The sequence below is a fragment of the Diplotaxodon limnothrissa genome, linkage group LG17 (assembly GCF_057381915.1).
Source record: "Diplotaxodon limnothrissa isolate DT_005_m linkage group LG17, D_limnothrissa_male_GT1.1, whole genome shotgun sequence".
Lineage (NCBI taxonomy): Eukaryota > Metazoa > Chordata > Actinopteri > Cichliformes > Cichlidae > Diplotaxodon > Diplotaxodon limnothrissa.
Genome location: NC_140612.1, coordinates 31960786 through 31986086, shown reverse-complemented (window position 1 = coordinate 31986086; position 25301 = coordinate 31960786). Strand labels below are relative to the sequence as shown.

Sequence of the window (25301 nt, the reverse complement as noted above, 5' to 3'; positions counted from 1 at the left end):
AAGAGGTGAAGTCCCAGTGATTCTCCATCAGAGATGATCCAATCTCCATCATCAAAAATGTCACAGGCTGGGTCTCTGACCCAGCGCTCTGAGTTCATGTTTGTATTTGTCTCATTTTGTTATGTGATTTAGTTTGTGTTATTTCCTATCTGCCTTTAGTTTAGGCAGTTATTGTTCCTGGGTTTTCTATGTTTTGGGGTTTTGTATTTATTCATCACATATTAGGTCTGTTAAGTTGTGTTGTCATGTTTTAGTTTTAGTATTTCCTGTTTTATTCTGACAATGTCATGTGTTCTTTGTTTATTGTATTTAGCTTTCCTCTCCTGGTCCTGTCATTAGGTTTATGTCTGTCAGCTGTTTCCCCCATGTGTCTCCACCTCCCCTGATCACCTCATGTATGTATTTAAGCCCTTTGTTTTCTGCATGCCATTGTCAGGTCGTCTGCTCATCCATGTCTCATCCCCAGGTACCCATGTCAGTTCACTATGGTTAAGCTTTTTCATGTTTTGTTATTAGTTCACCCAGTTTAGGTTATTGTTTAGTTTTCACCGATGCCCTATTATTTTGTACCCTCGTTGCTAACCTCAATAAACGGCTTGTTTTGTTAATCCACACCACGTTTTGGTCTGCGTTTGAGTCCTCCTCTGCAACACATACGGTCTGCCCCAGCCAGACCGTGACAGTACGACCTGACCACTATGGACTCAGCAGACCGCGAGCTTTACGAGCGTCAGGAGGCAGCCTTCGCCCAGCTGGAGGAGGAGCTCCGCTGGAAGCCGTGGCGTACCCCCGACTACGAGCGCATTTTCCACGGGACTCGGCTAGCTCTCGGAGGTCCCAAGAGCTGCCGAAAGTCCCCGCCTGTTGCGCTGCCTGCATCTAAGCCTCGCTCGCTTCAGGTGGGAGTCCTCCGTGTGGCTTCAGGCACTCACGCTCCAGCCTCGGTGTCACCATTCTGTGCACCAGGGGCTCAGTCGCTCGCTCCGCCAGCTTCCTCTGTTCGCAGGAAGCGGCGCGCACGCCGCCATAAACCAGACATCGCTGAGCAGCTCACGGTGGTGAGTGAAAATGACTTTTATTCTCACGTCCCGTCTGACATTAACAACAATCGGCTCACTTCCGATCCATGGGGAATTTCCCTTATGGATGACGACGTGGACTGGGAGGATCGGTTTTGTTTTACTCCCTCTACGCAGGGAGGGATGAAAGACAATTCCCGCTCGCTTAAGTCTGCACATGCGGTTAAAGGAAAAACTGTTAACACTTCTACCAGGTCTACAACACTCAGTTCAGGTTTTGTTAAGTCTGGTTCAATCATCCCCAAGTCAGCTCACTCTAAGACCGTTAACCCAAGGACTGCTAATACTAAGACTGCTAAACATGAAGTGGACGGCGGATTCATTTTTGCTAGGTCTGTTTTTGTCGACCCAATACATATTAACCCTAAGCCTGCCGTTTCTAAGACTGTTTTTTCTGAGCCTGCTCCTTTGCCTGTTCGTGTTTCTGCTGCCAGGGCAGCTCGGGCCCAGCGTACCCCTGCACCCGTACCAGTTCCTCGGGTGAGGGAGTCTGAGGCCCAGCTGGTCCCTGCTCTGGTTTCCAGGCCAGCTGAGGCTCTGTCCGTTTCTGCACCCGTACCAGCTCCTCGGGTGGGAAGGGCAGTTGCCCAGCCGTTGCCGGTGCCTGTCCCGGCTTCCGGGGTGAGGGGGGCTGTGAACCAGTCCACCCCTGCACCCATGCCGGTCCCCAGGGTGAGGTCAGCCAGGATACAGCCCGTCTCCGCACCCGTACCTACTCCTCGGGTGGGAGTGGCTAGTGTCCAGCAGGTGCCTGCACCCGTTCCTGTTTCTACTGAAGGCTCAGGAGAATTCAGTCCGCAACCAACACCACCATCACTACTGCATGCTTTTCAGTCTATAGCTCAGTCATTAGCTCTGTTAGCAGCCCAGTCAATAGTTCATTTTCCTGTGTTTCCGTTAGCTCAGCCCTTAGCCCACTGTGCAGCTCAGCCAGCTCCCCATTGTTCAGCTCAGTTATTTGCTCAATCACCTGCTCAGCCTTTTGTTCAGCCAGTAGTCTCGGCACCTACTGGTCCTGCCACTGCTTCTGCTGGAGGGCCCGAGGAGCCCGTCCAGCCTCATGCCTCGTCTGCTGGAGGGCCCGAGGAGCCCGTCCAGCCTCATGCCACGTCAGCTGGGGGGCCCGAGGAGCCCGTCCAGCCTCATGCGACGTCAGCTGGGGGTTCAGGAGAACCGCACCAGCCTCATGCCACGTCAGCTGGGGGTTCAGGAGAACCGCACCAGCCTCAAGCCACGTCAGCTGGAGGGCCCGAGGAGCCCGTCCAGCCTCAAGCCACGTCAGCTGGAGGGCCCGAGGAGCCCGTCCAGCCTCAAGCCACGTCAGCTGGGGGGCCCGAGGAGCCCGTCCAGCCACCTTCAGATTCTGCTTCTGTTTCGCCTGCTGCAGCTCCAGCCTGTGCTTCGCCTGCTGCGGCTCCAGCCTGTGCTTCGCCTGCTGCGGCTCCAGCCTGTGCTTCGCCTTCGCCTGGTGCGGCTTCATCAGAGCCTTCGTCTTCGCCTGGTGCGGCTTCATCAGAGCCTTCGTCTTCGCCTGGTGCGGCTTCATCAGAGCCTTCGTCTTCGCCTGGTCCGGCCTGTGCTACGCCTGGTCCGGCCTGTGCTACGCCTGGTCCGGCCTGTGCTTCGCCTGGTCCGGCTTCGTCAGAGTCTTCGTCTTCGCCTGGTCTGGTCCGGCTTCGTCAGAGTCTTCGTCTACGCCTGGTCCGGCTTCGTCAGAGCCTTCGTCTTCGCCTGGTGCGGCTTCGTCAGAGCCTTCGTCTTCGCCTGGTGCGGCTTCGTCAGAGTCTTCATCTACGCCTGGTCCGGCTTCGTCAGAGTCTTCATCTACGCCTGGTCCGGCTTCGGCCTCTGCTCCTGCTTCTGCCTCACCTGGTCCGGCCTCAGCTTCTGCCTCGCCTGGTTCGGCCTCATCCGAGTCTTCCTCGGCTTCTGCTTCTGCCTCGCCTGGTCCGGCCTCTGCTACGCCTGGTCCAGCCTCTGCTTCAGCGTCGCCTGGTCCTACGGCTGTTATGCCGCCGCCCAAGCCTCGCTCTGCACCTGGGAATCTTCGGCCACTTGCTGGACGTCACCGCCGTCGAGGTCGGCCACCTGAACTGTTTCTACGCCGTTGCCGTCCACACGGTCGGCCACCTGAACTGTTTCTACGCCGTTGCCGTCCGCACGGTCGGCCCCCTGAACGGTTTCCATGTCGCCACCATTGCCGTCCGCACGGACGGCCCCCGGAACTGTTCAACCATGGACTTCTGTGCCGTCGGCCTCCGGGCCGGCCCCCTGATCACATGAACTATGATTTTCTGGACCGTCACCCTCCGGGTCGGCCCCCTGAGGAGTCATGAACTGTTCCCTGTGCTCCTGTGATTTTGATGGACATTTTGGTTTTTTTGGCCTTGTTTCTGGCCCTCCGTCCTGGACCCCCACCGCCCGCCCTTGGTGGGTTGTTTTTGGTTTTGTTTTTCGAGGTTTTGGGCGTCTGGAATCCGCCCTTGAGGGGGGGGCTCTGTCACAGGCTGGGTCTCTGACCCAGCGCTCTGAGTTCATGTTTGTATTTGTCTCATTTTGTTATGTGATTTAGTTTGTGTTATTTCCTATCTGCCTTTAGTTTAGGCAGTTATTGTTCCTGGGTTTTCTATGTTTTGGGGTTTTGTATTTATTCATCACATATTAGGTCTGTTAAGTTGTGTTGTCATGTTTTAGTTTTAGTATTTCCTGTTTTATTCTGACAATGTCATGTGTTCTTTGTTTATTGTATTTAGCTTTCCTCTCCTGGTCCTGTCATTAGGTTTATGTCTGTCAGCTGTTTCCCCCATGTGTCTCCACCTCCCCTGATCACCTCATGTATGTATTTAAGCCCTTTGTTTTCTGCATGCCATTGTCAGGTCGTCTGCTCATCCATGTCTCATCCCCAGGTACCCATGTCAGTTCACTATGGTTAAGCTTTTTCATGTTTTGTTATTAGTTCACCCAGTTTAGGTTATTGTTTAGTTTTCACCGATGCCCTATTATTTTGTACCCTCGTTGCTAACCTCAATAAACGGCTTGTTTTGTTAATCCACACCACGTTTTGGTCTGCGTTTGAGTCCTCCTCTGCAACACATACGGTCTGCCCCAGCCAGACCGTGACAAAAAAAGCCTCTTGGATGTGGCTAATACACCTTCGGGGACTTAAAGAAGCCCAGCTGCTTTATTTTCTCAGCACTCATGACTACCATGACCTGGATGACTGAAACCTGCACGAGTTTACATGCTTTTCTTGTGCCTGCGTAGGCTTCCTCTGGGCCTTGGGTAAACTGTTGCTTCTAAATTGACCACAGTTGTTAGTATGTGGTTGTCTATCTTTTTGTGGTAGCCCTTGCGACCTGTCCACATTGTATTCTGCTTCTTGCTCAGTGTCAACAAAGAGAGGCTTCATCTCCACCGCAACTCCCATTGGATAAGCAGTCAAGAAAATGCATGGATGAATGAGAAGTTCAACTGCTTTGGCATGTTTAACTGTAATCTGGGTGTTTCTGTGTTGACAGAATCTGGTCTTATCATGCTGAATGAGTTAAGGGGTGAAATATGTAGCAACTCGTCATCACAGTAAAAATCGTAAAATTACAGCCTCGCATTAAAGGTTTTCTTGGCAGACTTTTTCCTGTGAAAAATAAAGGCATAAAGGGTGTTGCTGTCCATACTGTAAAGCCTTTTAAGGAAAAGAACCTCTTTTTGAGATGACTTCCATCCATCGAGTCCTGATGGAGATGTTAAAGTTATGGTTCTGCTGGATTGACTGTCTCTTCGTCTTGGACAACGAAAACAGCTGCATCAACTGAAACATTACCAAACACATCACATGTACTGGGTTTCTAGCTTACTGGGAGCTAGAAACTGTCCCAACACATACAGCAACCATAAAAGATGGACACGGATGTGTGTGTTTGACTTTATATGAAACTGATGAATAGAAATGAGGGAAAGACAGAGCGAGGGATGTGTGTTAAATGTCAGTTAAGCTGAACAGCAGAAAGCAAAATAGGTTTTAATTCATTTAGATTGAGATTTCAGACCTGACACCCTGCTGTTACGCACACACTGTCAGCACATTCCTGCAGCTGGCTGCGACACACAGTCGCACAAACACACCTGCATATGCCAAACTATAGAAACACATGACAGCGCGCATGCACATCAACCCAAAGGAGACTGGAAGAAAATGAGCATGTGCATAAACCCCGAAGAAAATAAGTCACGTGTTGGAACCCTGCAGGGCAGATGTGCGTGGCTCTTTTTGTGTATTTGTACTTGTGTGTGTGTGCATTAAAGTCTGTAAAGACATATAGTACCAGCTGCTGAGAACTACAGCACAAAGATAGACTTAAAGCCTCACAACTTCACATCGGTGTGTGTGTGTGTGGAGGGAGGAAACAAGAGAAGGTGAGAGAGCGAGACAGAACGTCAGTATGTACATTCGCTCAGCTGTATTTGGTATATGTTGCCGCATGGGAGTGAGTGTTTGTGTGTGTTTGCCCAAGAAACCACTGAAACATGCTGTATCATATATCATGTCTTACAGCAACATTAAACCTTACACCGATGTAAAACTGGGCAGCAAATCAGACATCAAACCCCCAAGAGTTAGAGCGGCCTGTGTGCGCAGAGACAGCTTCATGTGCAATACATTGAGATATATGAACACAAGGGACGCCGCCACCTTAAACATCTCATGTTTCACGTGTGGGAGAAAGCTAGAAACAAATGACGTGTTTGCTGACCGTACTCTAATGTCTTGTGAAAAATATGAGCAATGGCGTCATGGGCATAACTCACTGAGAGGCAAGTACCAGCTACCTGAAATGTCTAAATTTTTCACTAAGGAGGAACAGACACAGATATGCATTATCCCAAATGTGTGGAGAGACCTGCAACGGCATGAAAAATATAAGAGCTCTAAAATCCAGCGTTGTTGGATACTCAAATAAATTACATAAGCCCCTGAAGGCAATTCATGGAGGGTTTTTAGAGATTTGATAAGGTTGCTCCAAAACAGATACCAACTGAAAACAGTAGACTCAGCCAAAAGACAAACAAACTACAGCCCAGTGCATACTACTGTGCCAACTATAATCAGTATTTTTGAAGGAGATAAATGTAAAGACGTCTGTCTGACGTTTTATTAATTAAAATAGGACTTGTTGATCTATCAGTATGTTATACAAACATAATGTTTCATTGTTAGGAAAATTCTACACCAAAAAGAAGAGTTTGATGATAATTATAAATTTGTCTTGACGTTTCTTATGTGTGGAAACAACACAAAGAAACATTAATAGTAAAACTCACTGCTGAGTTAGAATATGTGTTAAAGATTGAGGTCAAGGGCAAGAGGGAAAAAAAGAGGGGGGGGGGGGGAGTCATTATTTGCAGACACATAATGAATGTATAATTCACTGATTCGTCACACTGAACTTTATTTATCTGCTCCAGAAACAGCAGAGGTTATCAGCAGAGTAAATATTTGGTTTAATGTAGAGTAGGTTTGATCTGTGTATGGAAACACGCAGTCACCTCACAGTTCAGGTTGCAAACTGGAACAAAATGGCGACAGGAGCTTAATCATGGGAATCATGCTATATTTATACACGCATTCACACATACATTCAGCTGGTAGGAGAGGGATGTTAAATGATGCACAGACTAAACTGGCTGCTTGAGATTGTTAATTAGAGTCTGACCGATAATGGATTCTTGTGGCTGCTGCAGCAAAAAATTCCTATACTGATACACTGGACAGTATTTAATACAAATATATCCATAGGTTATATGTCAGACTTACGTTAAAGGGGAAATGTGACGGTGCCATTACTTATGATCTTGCCAGCTCTTTCTTTTAAAATCTGGCTGGCAATTTGTATTGAAGTTCCCCCTCCTCAGCTGTGATGTTTTTCTGGTACATGTGTGCCAACTTTTTCTACTAATAAAAATCGAATAATAAAAAAAAAACATGACAGAAAAGTTCCTGTTTTTCTACAATAGAAATTTCATTTTTTTCACAAAAGGTAATTAATGCGCAGTTAAACGTCCTTATAGTGATGGAAAGGCGAGTTTCTTTGGTCCGGCTCACTTAAGATCAAAGTGGGTTGCATGTGGTTCACGATGTATAATGAGTTGGACATCCCTGGTCTCAATAACCTGGTGAATTTCAAAAGTGAGCATTGGATTTTGGAAGAAAGGATTTTCCCTATATTATAGCAAAAATAAAGGAATCTTTATCTTTAAAGCCTCTGATTAACAGTAATTCTTTTTGTTGTCTTGATGCATGCTCAGTCATTCAGGTAAGTAAATCTCCAAAAGTTGATTCTGTTCATCTGGACGTAGCGTTTGGTGGAGCTGATCACAGCCACAGAAACAGCAATTCGTAACAACAATATTGCAGAAGTGGAAGCAGAACAACTACGGACGAAAGTTTCGGCCTGTCTCAGCAATGCAAAGCCCCCAGCATCCAACATCACCATGGAGGAGAGGAAGGCACTCACATCACTTAGTGATGACAACAACATTATCATCCTTCCGGCAGACAAGGGGAGGTGCACAGTATTGCTAAACCAGAAAGACTATCATGAGAAAATTTTGTCACTACTCAGTGATGAAAATACTTATGAGCCCCTGAAACGAGACCCAGGAAGTGGCTACAGGAAGAGGGCGATAGACTGTCTGAAGCAGTTAGAACAAGACAAGCCTATTGACCGGACCTCATACCGCAGGCTATACCCAGGGGAGTCTACACCAAGTCTGTATGGTTTACCGAAAATACATAAACAGGGTGCACCTTTAAGACCGAGGCTCTGCACTCTTTCAAGGATGAGGATGTACACATCTTGGACAGGGAGGAACGCTGGTTTGAGCGCAGAGTCAAGGAGGCCATTTACGTGAAAAGGGAAAGACCATCTCTGAATCGAGGAGGGGGCCTAAGGGTACATCTTTCGCCATCTTACAATGCTGTGATTGCAGCCATTCCCCAACTCTCTGTGAATGGGACCCAAGGCCATTGATCAGTGGGCTTTGGTCAGTGGTTGTTGATCAATGGTCATGAGAATTTGCATAATTAAGATTAAGGAACTGACCTCCCAGCCCATTGTTCCTTCACTGGGCTGGTTTCAGTCATTATGGAAATGTACTGTTTATGAGATTGGGGAAACCTGCAGTCAGCTGAGACTGAAGAAGTCACTTGGATGAGTGACGAAACATTTCTCCCACAAAACGCTACGTCCAGATGAACAGAATAAACTTTTGGAAATTCTTTTTGTTTGTTTGTTTTTTACCGTTGAACAAGTAAAATGGAAACTTCTTTTTTTAACTTTCAGCAGTCAGTCATCATGCTGTTACTGCTGTGTGTAGTCATGCCCAGAAGTACGATTCTGAACCGTGAAAAACTCCTGGTACTCTATACTTATGGGGTGGTCAGCGTGTATGTGTGTGTTTATATGACGTTAATATGTGTTTGTGTGTTCTCTGTTTGTAACTCTGTGTACAGGATATAAGAAGCATGTGTGTGTGTGTCTATTCACGTCTGTGCCTGTTACGTAAATATTCATCATGAAGTCATTGTATGTATAAAAGAAATGCTAGACAGGGCTTGACATCGGTAAATCAATCAAGAGTGCGCTTGCACACGTGCGCGCACACACAGACGCAATTTCATGCAAACACAACACCACACATTCTGATTCACTGACGCCTGCAATAATCACACGAGTCATTGCTACACCAATAAAACGGTCCGTAACTCTGCTCACCTGGACTGTGAATGGACATGCACAGACTTACACACACACACTGTCTCCCTAAAAAAGAACAAAAATAAAAATGCAAACTTGGAGTTCAGGAAAACTAAATCACAATGGAAGCCCTCATTTCCCATGATCCAACAGTTGACTGTCCCACAATCTGTTTAAATAGACAGGGCATGCTGACAGTCTCTTTGGCATCTCTTTCAGCCCAGTGCACTGTTCCACTAAACTGGACCTTGTTGTAAGGTCTCAGTGAGGATATAAAATAGCAGAAGGGACTCCTCTTTGCTGCATTTAAGCTACAAACCCATCTATTAAACCGTACCTTGAGTTAGACTGTGTAGGTGTCTGTTAATGTAATCAATCATATTACGAGAGCTTTATAGCGGTACATGGTTATTGCATTATCACAGTACTTAAGTATATCATTTTAAAGTGTGGAGAGAAAGAGAGAGAAGATAAAAGAAGAAAGAGGGGGAGGAATAAGAGGAGAGAGTTAATGAGGTGCCGGGTGAAGATCATGTCAATGTGACCAGTCATAGAAACTGAAGCAGCAGAAGAGACCCCTGGAGATATCAAGAGTTGATTGTTCTGTATTTAAATTCTAAGCAGTGAGAATAAATGAGAAACTTTGGAAACTTTATACTGTTAAACTAAAACTGAATGCAGCCTTTTCACGTTAACCTCTGCATTAAAGAGAATAACATAGCACGGCTGTGTGCAAAATGTACCACAAATCACATCTCTAGGAATTGTATTTTCAGACCAGATATTGACGTATGATACAGCAATCAATATTTTCTAGGACATTTGAGACATCACCCACGCTTTTATTAAATAACGATGTAGTCCAAAAAATATTTTAAAATGTTGAGATATGTCTAAAAGCAGCAGGTTTCCCAGTCTGGCTTCCCACAAAGCATACTAAGACTTTACATTTCACTGGGTAAATGATTTATACTCAGAGTTTGTATGAGGTTCTGGTCAGTGTGTTGCCAACAGTGGATGGCAGTCGGCACACCACCAAGTAGATAGGAGCACTAACCCGCACAGAAACTAAAGCCATGCAGAGTATGTTCATGTAAAAGAATTAATATAAATTTAAATGAACCCAATGGGGGGCAGCACGGTGGCAAGAAGGTCCTGAGTTCAATTCCACCATCAGGCCGGGGTCTCCCCATGTTCTCCCCATGTTCGCGTGGGTTCTCCCCAGGTACTCCGGCTTCCTCCCACAGTCCAAAGACATGCAGTTAGTGGGGATAGGTTAATTGGAAACACTAAATTGCCCATAGGTGTGAATGTGGGAGTGAATGTAAGTGCGATTGGTTCTCTCCTGAAAAGGATAAGCGGAAGCAGATGGATGGATGGACAATATTTCGAACTCTTTCATCGCTTTTCAAGATCAGGGACATGATTGGAGAGCACACTGTAAAATATGCCTTAAAAGCTCAATGGGACAACAATGTATTTAGACATTTTTAACAATGTGATAAGGTGGTGCAAGCTGAGAAATATCCACACAATCATTTTCGCCATTCATTCATGTTGTGGTCACATTTTTACAGTTTTAGAGGGAAATTAACTATTTTTCCATTATATTGTTATTTTTTGCTGTTTTGATGAAACTATAACGCAGCCACATGAGACGGCTGAAAACGTAAATGAATGAAACTGAATGAACATAGATTTTATGAGGCATTGTGCACGTTTACGTACGCCGCGTGAAAGGACAGAAACACGAAATGTAACCAAATGTAACAGCTTAAATTTTTTTCAGTTAGATGGAGAGAAAGACTTCTTCTTACTTCATCTCCAGGACCTCTTCCAGGTGCTTCCGCCTCTCGGCCCGCAGCGAAGTCAGGTGACCTTCCTTCTCAGCCAGTGAGAGTTGAGTTGATGACAGCTTGGCTTTCATCACCTCCAGTTCCTGTTTCACCTTCTCCATAGCAACCAGCAGGTCCTCCACCTGACACATACAAGTTAACACAGTGTAAATATTTTGGCTCATTTTTTTTCCCTCGCCTTTCCTTTTTTTTTTTTTTTTTTTGCACATATTAGTCTTTATGTCTGCGAGCGTGTCGTCTATTACGGTGCATATGTGACCTACTGTGTGTTGATTTTCCTCCTCCTTGTTTTCCTTCCCCTGTCTCAGTTGTTTCTCTTTCTCCCGCTCTTCTCTGATACATATTCTGTGTCCCACTCTCTCACTGGGCATATATCAGTTTGTCAGTTTAATGTGAGTGAGGTCAGTGTGGATTTCTCTCAATGACATAACCACTACACACACACAAGCACACACATTTTCTCTTTGGAAACCTTTTTCTTTCCTTTCCTAGTTATATACTACACACCTCTAAAGTTTTAAATTAGCATAAATTCGTCTTGCATCGCTGTTTTTCTGAATGCTTAAAGACAAACGGTGAACTTGAAGCATTGTCGCTGAGACCTTACAGCCAAATTAATGTGCAGTCCCTGCTTTATACTGAGATTGTAATTTAATAACATATTTATTTATTTTGCAAAACACAACTTACAGCTTTACAGTCAGATACGGCACCCTGGGTAGTACTTTAAACACTGCTGAGCTCAGACAATATTACATGCCATGTGGAAGAAGTTCTTCTGACCTGAACCACAAAGACATTGAGATCTTCTCTTCTTATTTCCCCTTAGTTTTATTTGGATTACCATGTTATGTATACACATCCGATTTTTACATGTTTGGATATCTTTACTAAATCTATGGAGCCACGCATACACACAGACAGCCAAACAAAGTGTTGCTTTCACAAGATGAATGAACGTGCCTGTTTCGGCTACAGATGTTTATTTGTAGATGTGTATGAATGGTTTAGGTTGCATACATGGATTCTGAACGTCAGATTAGCTTGTAAAGAAAGATGTCTCAAACATTTCTGCAAACAAGTCACCATAAAGAAATGCGTGTTATGACTGATATTTATAATGGGATTCAGCATCTTCTCCACCACCACTATGATCTTAATTTCTGGCTCATTCTCTCCTTTCGTCTCTCTCCAGAGCACTGACGGTGATGCAGAAAGGCAGAGTTCAAAAAGTTGTTCTCTGTTGTTTTCTCATTAATATTGTGATACATTTGTGTACACCGGTGTCAGGCTCAGGAGATCGAAACAAAGGTAATCAAAGTCTGTGGTTTTATTCCTGTCCTTGGGAAAGATACAGACTTAAAGGCTGTATGTGTCATCGATGTGCAGGTTTGTGATAGTGTTTCTGGTTTGTAGTATGAAGGACTTGTAGTGAAAAGCTTTGCATAAGTACATTAAGATTTAATTTGCAATTAAGAACACACTGGTGATGGAATGAGAACGGAAAAATAAGACGGGAACTGAGACAAAAAAACAGAAAAACAGAGAAAAAAGAAAAGGCATAGTGTTAGTTCAGGCAGGCCACAAAGTCAAGCTCAGCTGCAGTCCCAGCACATTAGCTGACGCACCTTCAGCAGCTGAAGGCTCAGCTGACACTCTTAAAGATTCCCTCCCAATCCATTCCCTGCATTATGCCTAAATGGCTTTCCACGTATGCCAGTACAACATAATTCCCCCACATTAGAAGGAAATGACAAACTTCTTTTGACTGAAGTGGCCCTGACTGAAATATGTCTCTTTATATCCAAACCCATATAAGGCCACTGAAAAAAGAAAACTAATTCATAGTGTACCGTATGCATGCCCCAAAACATTTCTACCAATTAACAAATCAAAGTCTTATCAATACAATTCTACTTTTTTCACTTTCCATCAAAGTTGCATCTGTTAACTGATCAAAATGAACAGATCCAATAAAAGCTTTTGTTAAATGGCTTTTTTTTTTTTTTTTAATTATTTACAACTTACTGTAAAAAATTAAGGAAATATAATAAAAAAAATTAAAATTAAAAGATGAACAAATGTAAAAAGCAGACAAGCAAGGTATGGGATGATTGTTTGTTACCTTTGACCACCTAAATCCGCTTGTGATGAACTCATGCATTGGAATGTGAGAGAGCTGCATACAAAATAACAGAGAAAGAGATGTGAGAAGCGGGAATGACAACAGTGAAGGAGGTGGAGACGGACATAAGGATGTAAAAGGAATTGCTAGAGGAAAGGCGGAGAATACAAAGGGTAATGAAAAGATAGGCGCAAAGACAAATCAAGGAAGCCGAAGGAAGAAAAAGAAGGAAGCAAAGAAAAGTGATTGTTTGTGGTGAGAGATGTCAAAAGAAAGGGAGGAAAAATGCAAAATAAGCAAATGCTAAGCTGATGAAAGAGAAGCAACCAGACAGAGGAAAATGCACAAGAAGGAAGACACTGACAGGCAGCAACATGAAATACAGTTCAGACTAGGGCTGTTCGATATAACGATATATATCGGATGACGATATAAAAACATCTATCGTTTCATTTTACGCTATCGTTTGTTTCGTGGTGTCGCAAAATAAACTGTTTACGGCAATATTTTCTCATCGTTTTGATGGTCACTGTAGTGGCTATATTCATTTCTTAAAGTTCTCTCTTTCTCTTATATGTAATATAACCACACTACTGACGGACAAGCGCCTGTTTTTATGGGTTGTGGTTAGCAACAACGACGGTAACGCCATCGCGTGTCCGCTTGTTTATGTTCCACATAAACCTTTCACAATAAAGCTCAAGATCCTGTTGAGAGTTTTTAAAATAATCTGAATCACGTGAAAGAGCAGATTATTTACGGATGAGAAGTAAAAAAGAGCCGCCAGGTGCTAAAAAATAAACCTTAGACTCAAACTCAAAGAATTTACAGAAAATGTTACATTTTTGTGATTTATATCGTTATCAGGACGATAGAATTCTTATATCGGGATATGAGATTTTGGTCATATCGCACAGCCCTAGTTCAGACAAGACAGAAAGATAGTGGACAATAGAAGAGGGTTGTTTGTTGGGGGTAAGAAGGAAAAGATGGGACATGATACTAACCTGGAGTTAAGAGAGAGGAAGAGAGAGAAGCGTGATCATCATTAAAAAACGATTAGTGGATGGGGGGATGGTGGGAGGGGGCGAGGAGAGACAAGGTCTGGCTGGGAATGGACAGCAACCCCTTCAGTGTTCTGAGAGTGTTTCCGTGTGTGAATAAGGGTGATTTCAGCCTTTATTTTAAGCATAGGAAAGTATGAATGAAAGAAGAAGGTGCACTGAGTTCAAGAATTGAAATTGTGTGGTTAATAAAAGACGGGAAGCAGGAGAAGAGGACGTCTGTCTTTGGTTTCGGAAGAGACGGACATGGTGTGTCATTCTGTTGACTCATTTCTCTGTCACCCACACACACACACACAACACACACACAAAAACGCAGCTTCCTTCAGCGATCATAAATACAGTAGTGACTAATGTCTTGCAGAAAAAGTTAACAATATCTTTATGTGGTGTTTATGCCGGAAAAACCCTGTTCATCACACAGTCGCGCACACACACACACACACACACACACACACACACACACACACACACACACACCTACAACTATGCAAACACGTTTTGTCTCTATAGCTGGACATAAAAGTTGTGTGTATGGCTCCCAATATGGAGTCAAGATGCGAGTATAAATGTCCCTGGTTTGGCTGCATTTGCATATGCGTGTGTACGCATTTGTGCCAACCCCATAATAAGTGATGTGTGTGTGCCTTTGAACAGGCCGGCCTCATTAAGGGAGGAAATTGTCTGCCTCTGTCATCATTTTATAATTTATTATGTGAAAGGTTAATTGCAGTGACGCAGTTGTAAAAAACAGAAACACCAAAATATTTATTTACAATTTACTTGTGGGGACAGAGGCGAGTTTCCAGTTCCAAAACCAAACTTGGGTCCATCTGGCTCCTGCTGAATGCAACGTTGTGCAGCGCCGGCGTACTGTTTAAATAGCAGTTAGCACTTCTTTCTGCCGTGTTTGTGTGTGTGCATTTAAAGAAATAAGTATGCATGTATGTGGTCCGGCGTCTTGCATATTACTTGCACTGTCTGCGAGTGCCACATCCACATGTGCATGTATGTCTGTGCTGAAAGGTTGAGTTAGTGCTGTTGGGAGAGGGCTGCCAGGAGTGTTTGGCTGCCATCTCCACTCATTCACCACACGCTGACGCTTTTTGCTCCTTCCTTCTCGACTGAAGCATTTTAACACTAGGACACTCTCCAGGACCCTGTCCTGGCCTAAATGGCCTCTGTTCTATCTAATTAAAGCTGTCAGCATTTTGAAGTTTTTCCAGCCAAATGAACTGTGATAGCTTAGCAAAATTACAGTAAAGACATTAAGCAGCGATTTTTTTTTCAATTTTTTTTTTTGCTCCAGGAAATAGGCAACCATTAAACTCAGGACTCTGGGACTTTCTTTGGGGCTCAATTTTAAGACAAATTTAAATAAAAGAATTATTAAATCATAAAAGAAACACATCAAGATTAAAAAGAAAGAACTCCTGTCTCCCACGTAGCAATGCTGCTGCTGTAAAAAAAGAAAAAATGTGTTTGCTTTTCTTGTTCACCATCTTCATCTCTCTCTGTAGCTCTCTGCTTAGATGAAACGTCAAACCATTGACCGAATATTAATACTTGTGGCTTTCGGTGCTTCCTCACTGTGTGAACGAAGTCCAGCCAACTAATAACAGCAGTGAGGATTGTGTTTGACCAATGAGTGATGATTAGCTTTGCAAAATCTAGCCAAGGAACTTTGCTTTGGGCTTTTCTTGTGGTTCGTGAAAAGACTGCACTGAAAAGAGCTAAATTTAAAAAATTTCTTAGCTTTGTTTAAAACTAATGTAAGGTTCCTGAGGGCTTTAAAAATTCCTACAGTTAAAAACAGCCATTAAATATTGCTGTTTTGGCATTTTAAAAAGCTTTCCTCACCAGTGAGACCCGCCTGTCACGCACTCAAACACAGCATATAAGTTTTTTTTAAACATGCAGAGTTAATTTTTGTTTGTGCTGTAACTTCTACCGCCCTCTAGGCTAGGTCTCTCCTGAAAATAATAATAACAATAACAATAATAATAATAATAATAAACCCACAATCTTTTGCTAAATCTAACCATGCAGCTTTTAGTGCTTAAATCTTGATTAAAGGAATGAAAGCAAAACTAAAAAGCAAGTCCAAAATGAAGAAACATCAATAAATCAGTGCAGTCAATGAAACTTTAACATATGATGATTCAACCCATCACCATTCATCCAACCAACCCCTGAATGTGGACATTTACATTCCTTAAAAGCAGGCTGGTATCTAAACTTATCACGAAAACTAAGGAAATGTTTTTGGTCGATTATTTATTTGTTGTAACAATTTTCTTGGCAGTAAGTCTTATACCATTGGAAAGCCTGTTTATTTCCCCTTAACTGGTGCCATATCTACGGGGAAAATGTATTTGTGGGTTGTGGCCATGGAAAACTTCCCAAAACTTCTCCATCAAACAAACCAAACATCTTATTCTGCTATTGACTCTTGTTTTGAGCTTCTGGTACCCCTGGTGCTGCTAATCAGGTGGCTGATTGGCACCTGATTAGCAGCAGCTGCTAGCACCCTGCTACAGCGGGTGATCCGGATGGGGCCGTGGCATAGGGCAACTTCACGCTGGTGTTCCACAAAATACAGATTTCTTTACTTTGTGTGATGAGTTGATTACCATTCAATGTTGCCATGGCCAGTGTGTCAAAGAATGGAAAAGACCTTACGGATAACACACAGAAGAGCCAGTATTTGACTGGCAAGTATGATAACATGATGGTAAAATACAAAATGAAGATTTATTAATGTTCAAACACCACAAAAGGCATCTACACTGCTGGGAAAGCAAATAAATGTCAACTACCTGAGCCATGCTCCAGCTAATGGTTTTAGAATAAAACTCAATAAACTACATTTCCTAATTAGAATATCAGATATTCACACATGTTCGTTTCTTGCAACAAAATCCCAGAGAGTTAAATATCTAAATGCAGAATGCTATTTCTTCTTGGTTGCATCATTACATCAAAAGGCAAATTCAACCTGTCGTGCAGATCATCTTAAACATATTTTCCTGTTGCACTAAGCACCTTTGAAAACTTCCCGATCCTGACTAGAATCTGAAACATAAAAACAACACTTCTTGTTTGCACATGGATCTGAAAGAGCTAAGTCTTATTTCACCTGTAATTACTATTCCGGATAATAACCTATCGTGTGTCCCCCAGGCTGGTGTCGTCTATCTGCTTGACTTTGCCCATGATCTGTCTTTGCTCTGTTCCATCTCTCTGCCTGCTACTTGTTTGGCTCTGGTGCTCATTAACATTGACTGTGGGCAAGGATGTCAGCAAAATACCTCAAAAGTAAAACATCTGTTTGCATGCCCGTCTTTACATGTCGGTCCAGAAGTAGTCCGGTAAGTAAAAGCCAGAACAGGCAGCCAACATTTAGCAGGAGTAATAACAATGGAGTCCAGCCGTATTGCCAACAGCTACAGCCGACCGTGTTTTCTCAGGGCAGTTTTCATCCGTACAGCCCACACAGTTTTTTTTCTCCCACTTGTCAAAACGCATCCAGGCACTGAGGAACATTTCCCATCTCTATGGCCTCGTTAAGTCACTGGTACCCAGGGGAACAACACATATGCACACTCCCTGTGGTCTGAGGTTGAATTCACCAAAAACCCTTCCGTTCTGAGCCTCCCTTAACACCGGTACGAGCTTTCCTTAGTGCCTCAATATAGATAAAACACATTACAAATTGGAGTGGTCAGCTTGCGCTTCATTTGAAAAAGCTGTTTGTGTGTTGCAGGCTAAAGTGGACAAAATGCAAGCTGTTCTTTAAATAGAGACAAACACGCGCACACACACACACACACACACACACACACACACACAGAGCCACACCTGAATGAGCTCAGTTGGCAAGTGTACAGCTACTGCCATTAGCTACTTTTGGCACTGCGATGTTTATCTATGTCAAAAAGAGTTTTTATGTAGCTTTAAATATGTTTGCCCATATGTTTTTTCATCATATGTCCAAATGTGCCGCAAAGCAAAGGAATGAATGAGGAAAATCCTCAGAAGTGAGGACATCTGTGTCTGTTTGAGAAAATAACTGATAGGGGTTGAGTTTAAGGAAAGGTTTGGGTCCTTATACATGCAGTTTCATGCGTGCGTGAGCAACTGAGAGAGACCGTACTTGCTTCTCGGCCTGTGTGCGTGCCTGCTCCTCCTGGGCGAGCACCACCTCCCTCTCGGCTGTGATCTGAACGCTTTCTCTCAGCGCTTCCTCCAGCTCCTCAATGCGCTCCTCCTTCTGACGGAGAGAGTCCTACAAAGCAAACGTATGGAAGAAAAGAGTATTAGTAGATGAAAAAAGGGATCCCAAAAGTTAGAACAAATAATCTTGTCTCAGACGTGAACGTCTGAACCAAATTTGTGCAAATCCATTAAAAAGTTACAGCAACTTTTCAGTCAAAACTGCAAATGTAGCTATGATGGGAATAGAGAATAAAGTCACTAAACTTAGTGGGATTCATCATCTGGGGACCCTTAATGTTAAATGCAGAATATATATATATATAGAAATCTATTCTATGTGTGAGTGATGGGCATATATAAAACCAGATATATGTGCTTTAAAATTAAGATTTTCACAATTTTCACATACCTATGTTCTGCATTTGTTATTATTATTAGTTCACAATACATCGTATTTGTCTTATATTGGGAATTAGTGCAACCCTTTAGCCATCCTATGCCTAAATCAAGCTGTTTCTACTTCACTGTCCCTTAAGCTAATTTTCATTCTGACCGGCTGTTTCTCACTAACACAAGATTTGAGAGGCAGGCAGATGAGGCATCAGTGCTCTGACTGTGCCTCGAGATGACCATATAAAAGTCTCACTTTCACACAGAGCCAAGAGTAACAACTGAATCATATTAAAAAGAAATTAAATGGAGTGTTTAGAGCAATCTCTGTGGCTCACAAAGATGCCTGTGTGATTGTGTTTTTAATTTCTCCAAGCTATTTTGGAGTAGTTGGATCTAATAAGTATAAAAGCTAAGCTTCATCTTTGAACATGCAGTTGTTACGTACTAAATGATGTGCAAGAAAAGTCAAAATGCCATGTCCCCATGGGATGAGGCTGAGGCTAAAGATGATGCAAAAACTGCTCAGAAATTGCTTGAGCGAGGTTTAAAAAAGCCTCTGAAGTGCTCATGTGGCCTAGGATAATTGGAACAAGCAGAACCCGTGGAGGTCTGACCCCACAACACGCAGGACCCAAAGATCCATTCTCCAGTGGGTCAGAGCTGCATGGGCACCACACTTTTAGGCAGGTTGTCGATTAATATACATCATAACTTTTCTTAACTCAGAAGTTTCTTCGCATCACAACGTACCTACAAATGTCTTTTAGTAATTTTGTATGTGTGAGTAAATGACATGGCTAACTCATCTGGTTTTGTTTGACATCCATCATATAATTACAACGTGCTCTGAATTTTCTGTAAAAGCAGCTGCTTAGAATGCCCCTAGATTAAAACACCCTGGACACCCCCTCCCATTCATGTTTGCAGAACCAGAATAAAAGACTCAGAAACAAGAAAGTCTGATTTCCATCTCCCTCAGACGATTGTGATCACACATGAAGCTGTTTCTTATAAAATGACAACATGAACTTCCCACCAATTCCCCAAAAATAAGATTTATTTTTCTTCTTGCCAGCCAACTGACTTTGCTGGTTAAATTAAAGCTGAATGAATAACTAGTGGGAACGGGGTGAGAGGGAGGGGACATTACAGTGGCCATGAACAAACCTCCAGAACATCTCCAACACATGTGCTGAAAATCTTAGTCGTCAGTGTTCCAACATTACTTGGTGTCTAACTATGCAGACTGAGATGGACTTTAATTCAAAACTTCTTATTTGTATTAAATGAAATTTATTGTCTGAATTACTCTCAGATTCCATTTACAGTCTGCAGTGCTGTTTGAGCTGTGCATAATGACTTAGCACTGACACACACCAGTTATGGTTATAACCACTGCGGTCTCATATGTCTGAATGACTCACATAACCATCAGCTCATCTCCTAACCACACGCATACACATGAATGACAACTTTTGAACTCCTTTAACCAAAGATCAATCATAGCTAGAGGGTGCATACGCATATGCATTGAGTATTTTCATCTGCCTATAATCAGAGAGGCCACTGAGGTAAACAATTACTGGAAGTGGAGGAGGAGGAGGAAGATGGACAGGAGGGGGGGGGGGGGAGTGTGGGAATGGTAGGAAGAAAGGATGAAATTATAAAGAGAGAAAAGTGAATTGAAAGAAAAATTACATTCTGCAGATATATGAAGAAAACCAAAGTTAGAGTAATCACCCCACATATGTTCATCTGACACGCCCAGCACAGTTGGGGGGTGGGGTAGCTTCCAGATCCCGGGAACCATTTTAAAAGCCCACAGCACTCATTTGGCAGCTCTCTTCTTCCTCCTCTAATCACCTCTCCACCTATTTTATCAAACTTTTTCCCCTCTTCCCACATTTGTTATCTCCTCACCTCTTCTCTCTCCATCTTCTATCTGCTCTCCCTGTCAATTATCCTCTTCAGTTATCCCTCTCACACACTCCCGACTGAAAGCTGCATCATGTGTGTGTGTGTTTGAGAAAAAGTTTGACATTGCCTTAGGCTGCTCCTTGTCACATTATGATGATACAGTGTTGTTATAGCACAAAATATTCAAAGGACACCGAGAAGGGGGAAAACTTTTTCACCCTCTCATTTCACCCCTCCAACTTTCTACAGCTCTCTTTCTCCTCCTTCCTGCTTCCTCATCCTCCCCCTGCATACCTTTATCTGCAGCGAGCTTTCGTTCAGATTGTCCTCTCTCTTCTTGGCCTCTTCCATCATCTGGGCATTCCTGCTCTTTTCCAGCTGCTCCTTGTGCTTCAGGTTGGCCACCTTCTTTGATTGGTCCTTCATCTGTCTGTATAGACACAGAAAAATACAAAATAAACCCACAGTCACCACTCTAAAAAAAATAGGCTAAAAATAGAAATGAGATTTGTAATTTGGGCTCTGTACAATACCTCAGTTGATTTTAAATCAACCAATCAATATGCAGAAAGCACAGAACTTCAGCTTTAATTCAAGGGGTTTTATAAAAGTTCTGCATTAAATTTTTAGAAATTAGAGGCATTATTGCAGCTCGGTGGCACGGTGGTTAGCACTGTTGCCACACAGCAAGAAGGTCCTGAGTTCAATTCCAACATCAGGCCGGGGTCTTTCTGTGTGGAGTTTGAATGTTCTCCCCGTGTTTGCGTGGGTTCCCTCCGGCTACTCCGGCTTCCTCCCACCGTCCAAAGACATGCAGCTTGTGGGGATAGGTTAATTGGATAATCCAAATTGTCACTAGGTATGAATGTGAGTGTGAATGGTTGTCTGTCCCTGTGTGTTGGCCCTGCGACAGACTGGCGACCTGTCCAGGGTGTACCCCGCCTCTCGCCCTATGACAGCTGGGATAGGCTCCAGCGACCCTGAAAAGGATAAGCGAATGGATGGATAGAGGCATTTTTATCCATAGTGCCCCATTTTCAGAGGCTCTAAAATAATTGGACAATTGACTGACAAGCTTTTCATGGTCAGATGAGGCCTGTTCTTGGTATTTCATGACAAATCAACAAGAAGCTCTTCAAGAGCGCAAAACTCCATATTTACTTTTAAGTGAGTAGTATTGTATTTTGTATATTTGTATATCACTTTGTTTTCTTTATTCTTTTTAAATGTCCTTTAAGATGTTTGCAGTGTAGTAACAACCGGCAAAGGGCTGCATGACAAGTTTATTTTGATTACAGGAATATTATGTAGAAATAGATAATGAATAATAAGTATCTATTTGTAATTAATAACTTGAGCTTATTATATCATATTATCAACAACAGTTCTCTAACTGACTACAGTAGGCAGCCATTTCTCTCTCTTTCTTTAAAGATTGACATTGTGGGGTCAATTTGAAAGAAAGGCAGATGGAATTTTAACGTGAGAGCAGTCCTCTCAGAATTCATTCAAAACTTTGCAAACTATCGTATTTTTAGACAAAATGACACGCACGCAAACACTGCCAAAACAAATAACCTCCTCCGTGGAGGGAGATGACACAATTATTTCCATGGTTAAGAAAAACATGTCTGAACACGGGAGTCACAAGACTTAAGGCAGAGAGGATTATTGCCACCTTAGCTTCAGTTGATCACTACAGTGAGTGCTCACCCATATCAAAGTTAGTAATAGCAGCTAGCTAACCTTATGCAAGTGTGTAACTGTAGTTCTGCTAGCTTGCTTCTTTAGTTTCCAGAGCATGTCCAAATAAAATGTAAAATCTAAGTGATATTACAAAAAATCAGAAATGTGGCTTGGCTGTAGTAAATCATAAGAACTTCTTTACCTGTCTCTAAGATCCTGATAATGTAAGTTGAAGATCCACAAGTTCAAGACCATCCTTTTGCACTAATTCCCCTAAAATAAAGACTACCTAAAATATACTTTGCTGAAAAGGGTAGCATTACTGACCATACGTCGTTACAAACCCAAAGCCCAAATTAGAAAAGCTTCATGGCATCACACTGAGAAATTGCTGTTTAGAATTATGTAATTTCAAAACAGGTGCAAATAGGCGAAAGTACGAAATTCCAGCTTTGTACTTTAACAGATCTTAAAAACTCTCTCAGCCAGATCATACCCACATGTATACAGACAGCCTGAATATGCCGGTGTTTACAGTTAAAGGCAAGAAGTCTGGGTGATACAGTAAGACTGTGCGATTCTTTGCAGTACAATGTAGTAATAAAATTCCCTTGGGCTTCTATAACAGATCAGATCAGTAAAGAAATTCAATGAAAAGCTATGAATCAATGACAAGATGACATTTTTGATTTCTGCACGGTGGGAAGCACGGGGGTCTTTTCACAGAGGGATTACCAGAGGTGGGACCAAGTCATTGTTTTGCAAGTCTCAAGTAAGTCTCAAGTCTTTATCCTCAAGTCTCAAGTCAAGTCTCAAGTAATGTCAGGCAAGTCAGAGTCGAGTCTCAAGTCACTGGTGTAAAAGTCCGAGTCAAGTCACAAGTCTGAAATTTTGAATTTCAAGTCCTTTCGAGTCTTTAAAAAAAAAAAAAGAAAAAAGAATGTTGCAGTTATGCTAAATGTAAATATTAGACCATGTAATTTTAAAATCTGTGTTTTTCTCAACACATGACAAAATAGTGAACTTAGAAAATATACACAAATTGTGAAATTGCACCTCTTTAAAATGCAGCTCAATTAAACCTAGCTCCAAGAATAATTTTCACCGACAGTTCTGAGATAAGCTGCATGTTATTCTTGGATGCGGTTGTAGGACCGGCTTTAAAATCGCATGACAAAAATATCATACATATTAAAAAAAACTGCATCACCAACGTAGCCTGGACAACATTTGCTAGTTAGATGAAGTCAGCTATCTCATCGTAGCATATTTATATGCATATTTATAATCATACGGTTCTTGGAGTGAGTGCATACACTCATGAAGTTTAGTAACTTCAGGTCACTGCAACAAGCCCAGGTACAGTTTACCGACGGATGGGTGCAGGACCTTGAAATGCACCGTGTAGAACGAAAGACCATCGTACGTATCATAAGTTTACCAGTCTCACAAATTGTCTTCATAAATACACATTCATTAACCGTTTATTAATAGGACCTTTGAGCTCAATGGTAATTAATTAGTAGGGGAAATAATTTCTGGTAGCATCACAGAAATGTAGCAGTGACAATAATATTGTATGCTGTAATCGTACTGGGCAATTAGTGATACAAAAACCTGTTTTATCCTGTGAATAAAAGTATAGTTTTTGTCAATGTACCATAATAACAGAAGCGAAACGCAATATTGTGTCAGGACAATTCACTATTTATGCACAATAAACAAAGGAGCATAGCGCGACAATTTCTGTTCAGCGCCAGACTTGCTTGTAACCTATATCACCAGTTATGTTGTGAAAATGACGCATTAACTACAACAGCAGACTGACCTTCGTGTAAATGCTTGGAGCAGAGTAACCTGTGAGCTGGAGGGTTCTGGGACGTTATATTTGGTCTTTGAATGGCTGCAATCCAGGCCATCCGTCGCCTCTTTGTTACTTCGGAAACATGGTTCGAACAATTTCTCTTCAACGACGTAATCCGATAACAACCGATCTCTTTACCCCTCGGCTTCCCGTGGCTGTCATGCGACCGGCTATTGCAGTTAATAATACAACGGCTTCTTGACATTTTTGTGTTTCTTTTTATCGCTGTGTGACTGATTTCAATTGAAAGCCTGCGTGCGCTAGTACCTCTTGCCACGAGTTCCCAGAATCCTTTGCGGTTTACCCCTGAATGACGTCACATTTTCAATCTCTATATAATATGCATGTTAAATTTTATATTTGGGGTGAAATATCAAGTCTTTTCAAGTAAACCGGTTCAAGTCCAATTCAAGTCCCAGGTCATTGGTGTAAAAGTCCAAGTCAAGTCACAAGTCTTAGAACATTTTTTCAAGTCAAGTCGGACCATCTCTCCCTGTTCCTCACACCACGGTATTCACCACTCATCCAACGTGTGAAACCTGCTGTGAGGACAATTAAAGTGTGGCCAGAGGGGACAGACGCAGTGCTCCAGGACAGATTTAAAAACACAGACTGGAATATGTTCACCCACACAGACCTGGACCAGTACGCCTCATCTGTACTGGATTACATCTCCAAAACCACAGACAGTGTCACCACCCAGAAACGGATCACCATGTACCCCAACCAGAAGCCTTGGATGAACCGGGATGTTCGTCTCCTCCTGAAGGCCCGCAACACTGCCTTTAGGTCAGGAGATGCACACGCCTACAGTACAGCCAGGGCTAATCTAAAGAAGGGCATCAAAAAAGCCAAACACCATTACAAAAAGAAGGTAGAAGAACACTTCTCCAACTCCAACCCCCGACGCATGTGGCAAGGACTCCAGACCATCACAGACTACAGGACCACCAAACCCTCCCCCGCATCCTCTGATGTCTCCTTCCTCAACGAGCTCAACAACTTTTATGCTCGTTTTGAGCGAGGGAACCCCACAACCACAACCAAAGCAGACATGACGCCAGACCACCAACCTATGACTCTCTCCCCCACCGATGTAGGAGCGGTGCTGAGCAGGATCAATGTCCACAAGGCTGCAGGCCCTGATGGCATCCCCGGGCGTGTTCTCAGAGCGTGTTCTGGGGAGCTTGCAGGAGTGCTCACAGACATATTCAATCTGTCCTTGGCCCACGCTGTGGTACCGGCCTGCTTCAAATCCACCTCCATCGTCCCGATACCCAAAAACTCCAACCCATCTTGCCTCAATGATTACCGCCCAGTAGCACTCACCCCCATCATCACTAAG

General features: G+C 43.0%; 1 protein-coding gene across 4 annotated transcripts in view; it reads right to left on the bottom strand.

Annotated features, from left to right (window-relative positions):
* The window catches only part of LOC146615258 (ELKS/Rab6-interacting/CAST family member 1-like), a 162174-nt gene that overhangs the window by 62889 nt on the left and 73984 nt on the right, over positions 1–25301 (bottom strand). For all 4 annotated transcript variants that reach the window (XM_085376029.1, XM_085376026.1, XM_085376027.1 and 1 more), the window contains 3 exons: positions 20701–20836; positions 18035–18166; positions 10651–10811 (listed from right to left, as the gene is read on the bottom strand). In XM_085376029.1, coding sequence (XP_085232155.1) covers positions 10651–10811; positions 18035–18166; positions 20701–20836 — 429 coding nt within the window. The remainder of the gene's footprint in view (positions 1–10650; positions 10812–18034; positions 18167–20700; positions 20837–25301) is intronic.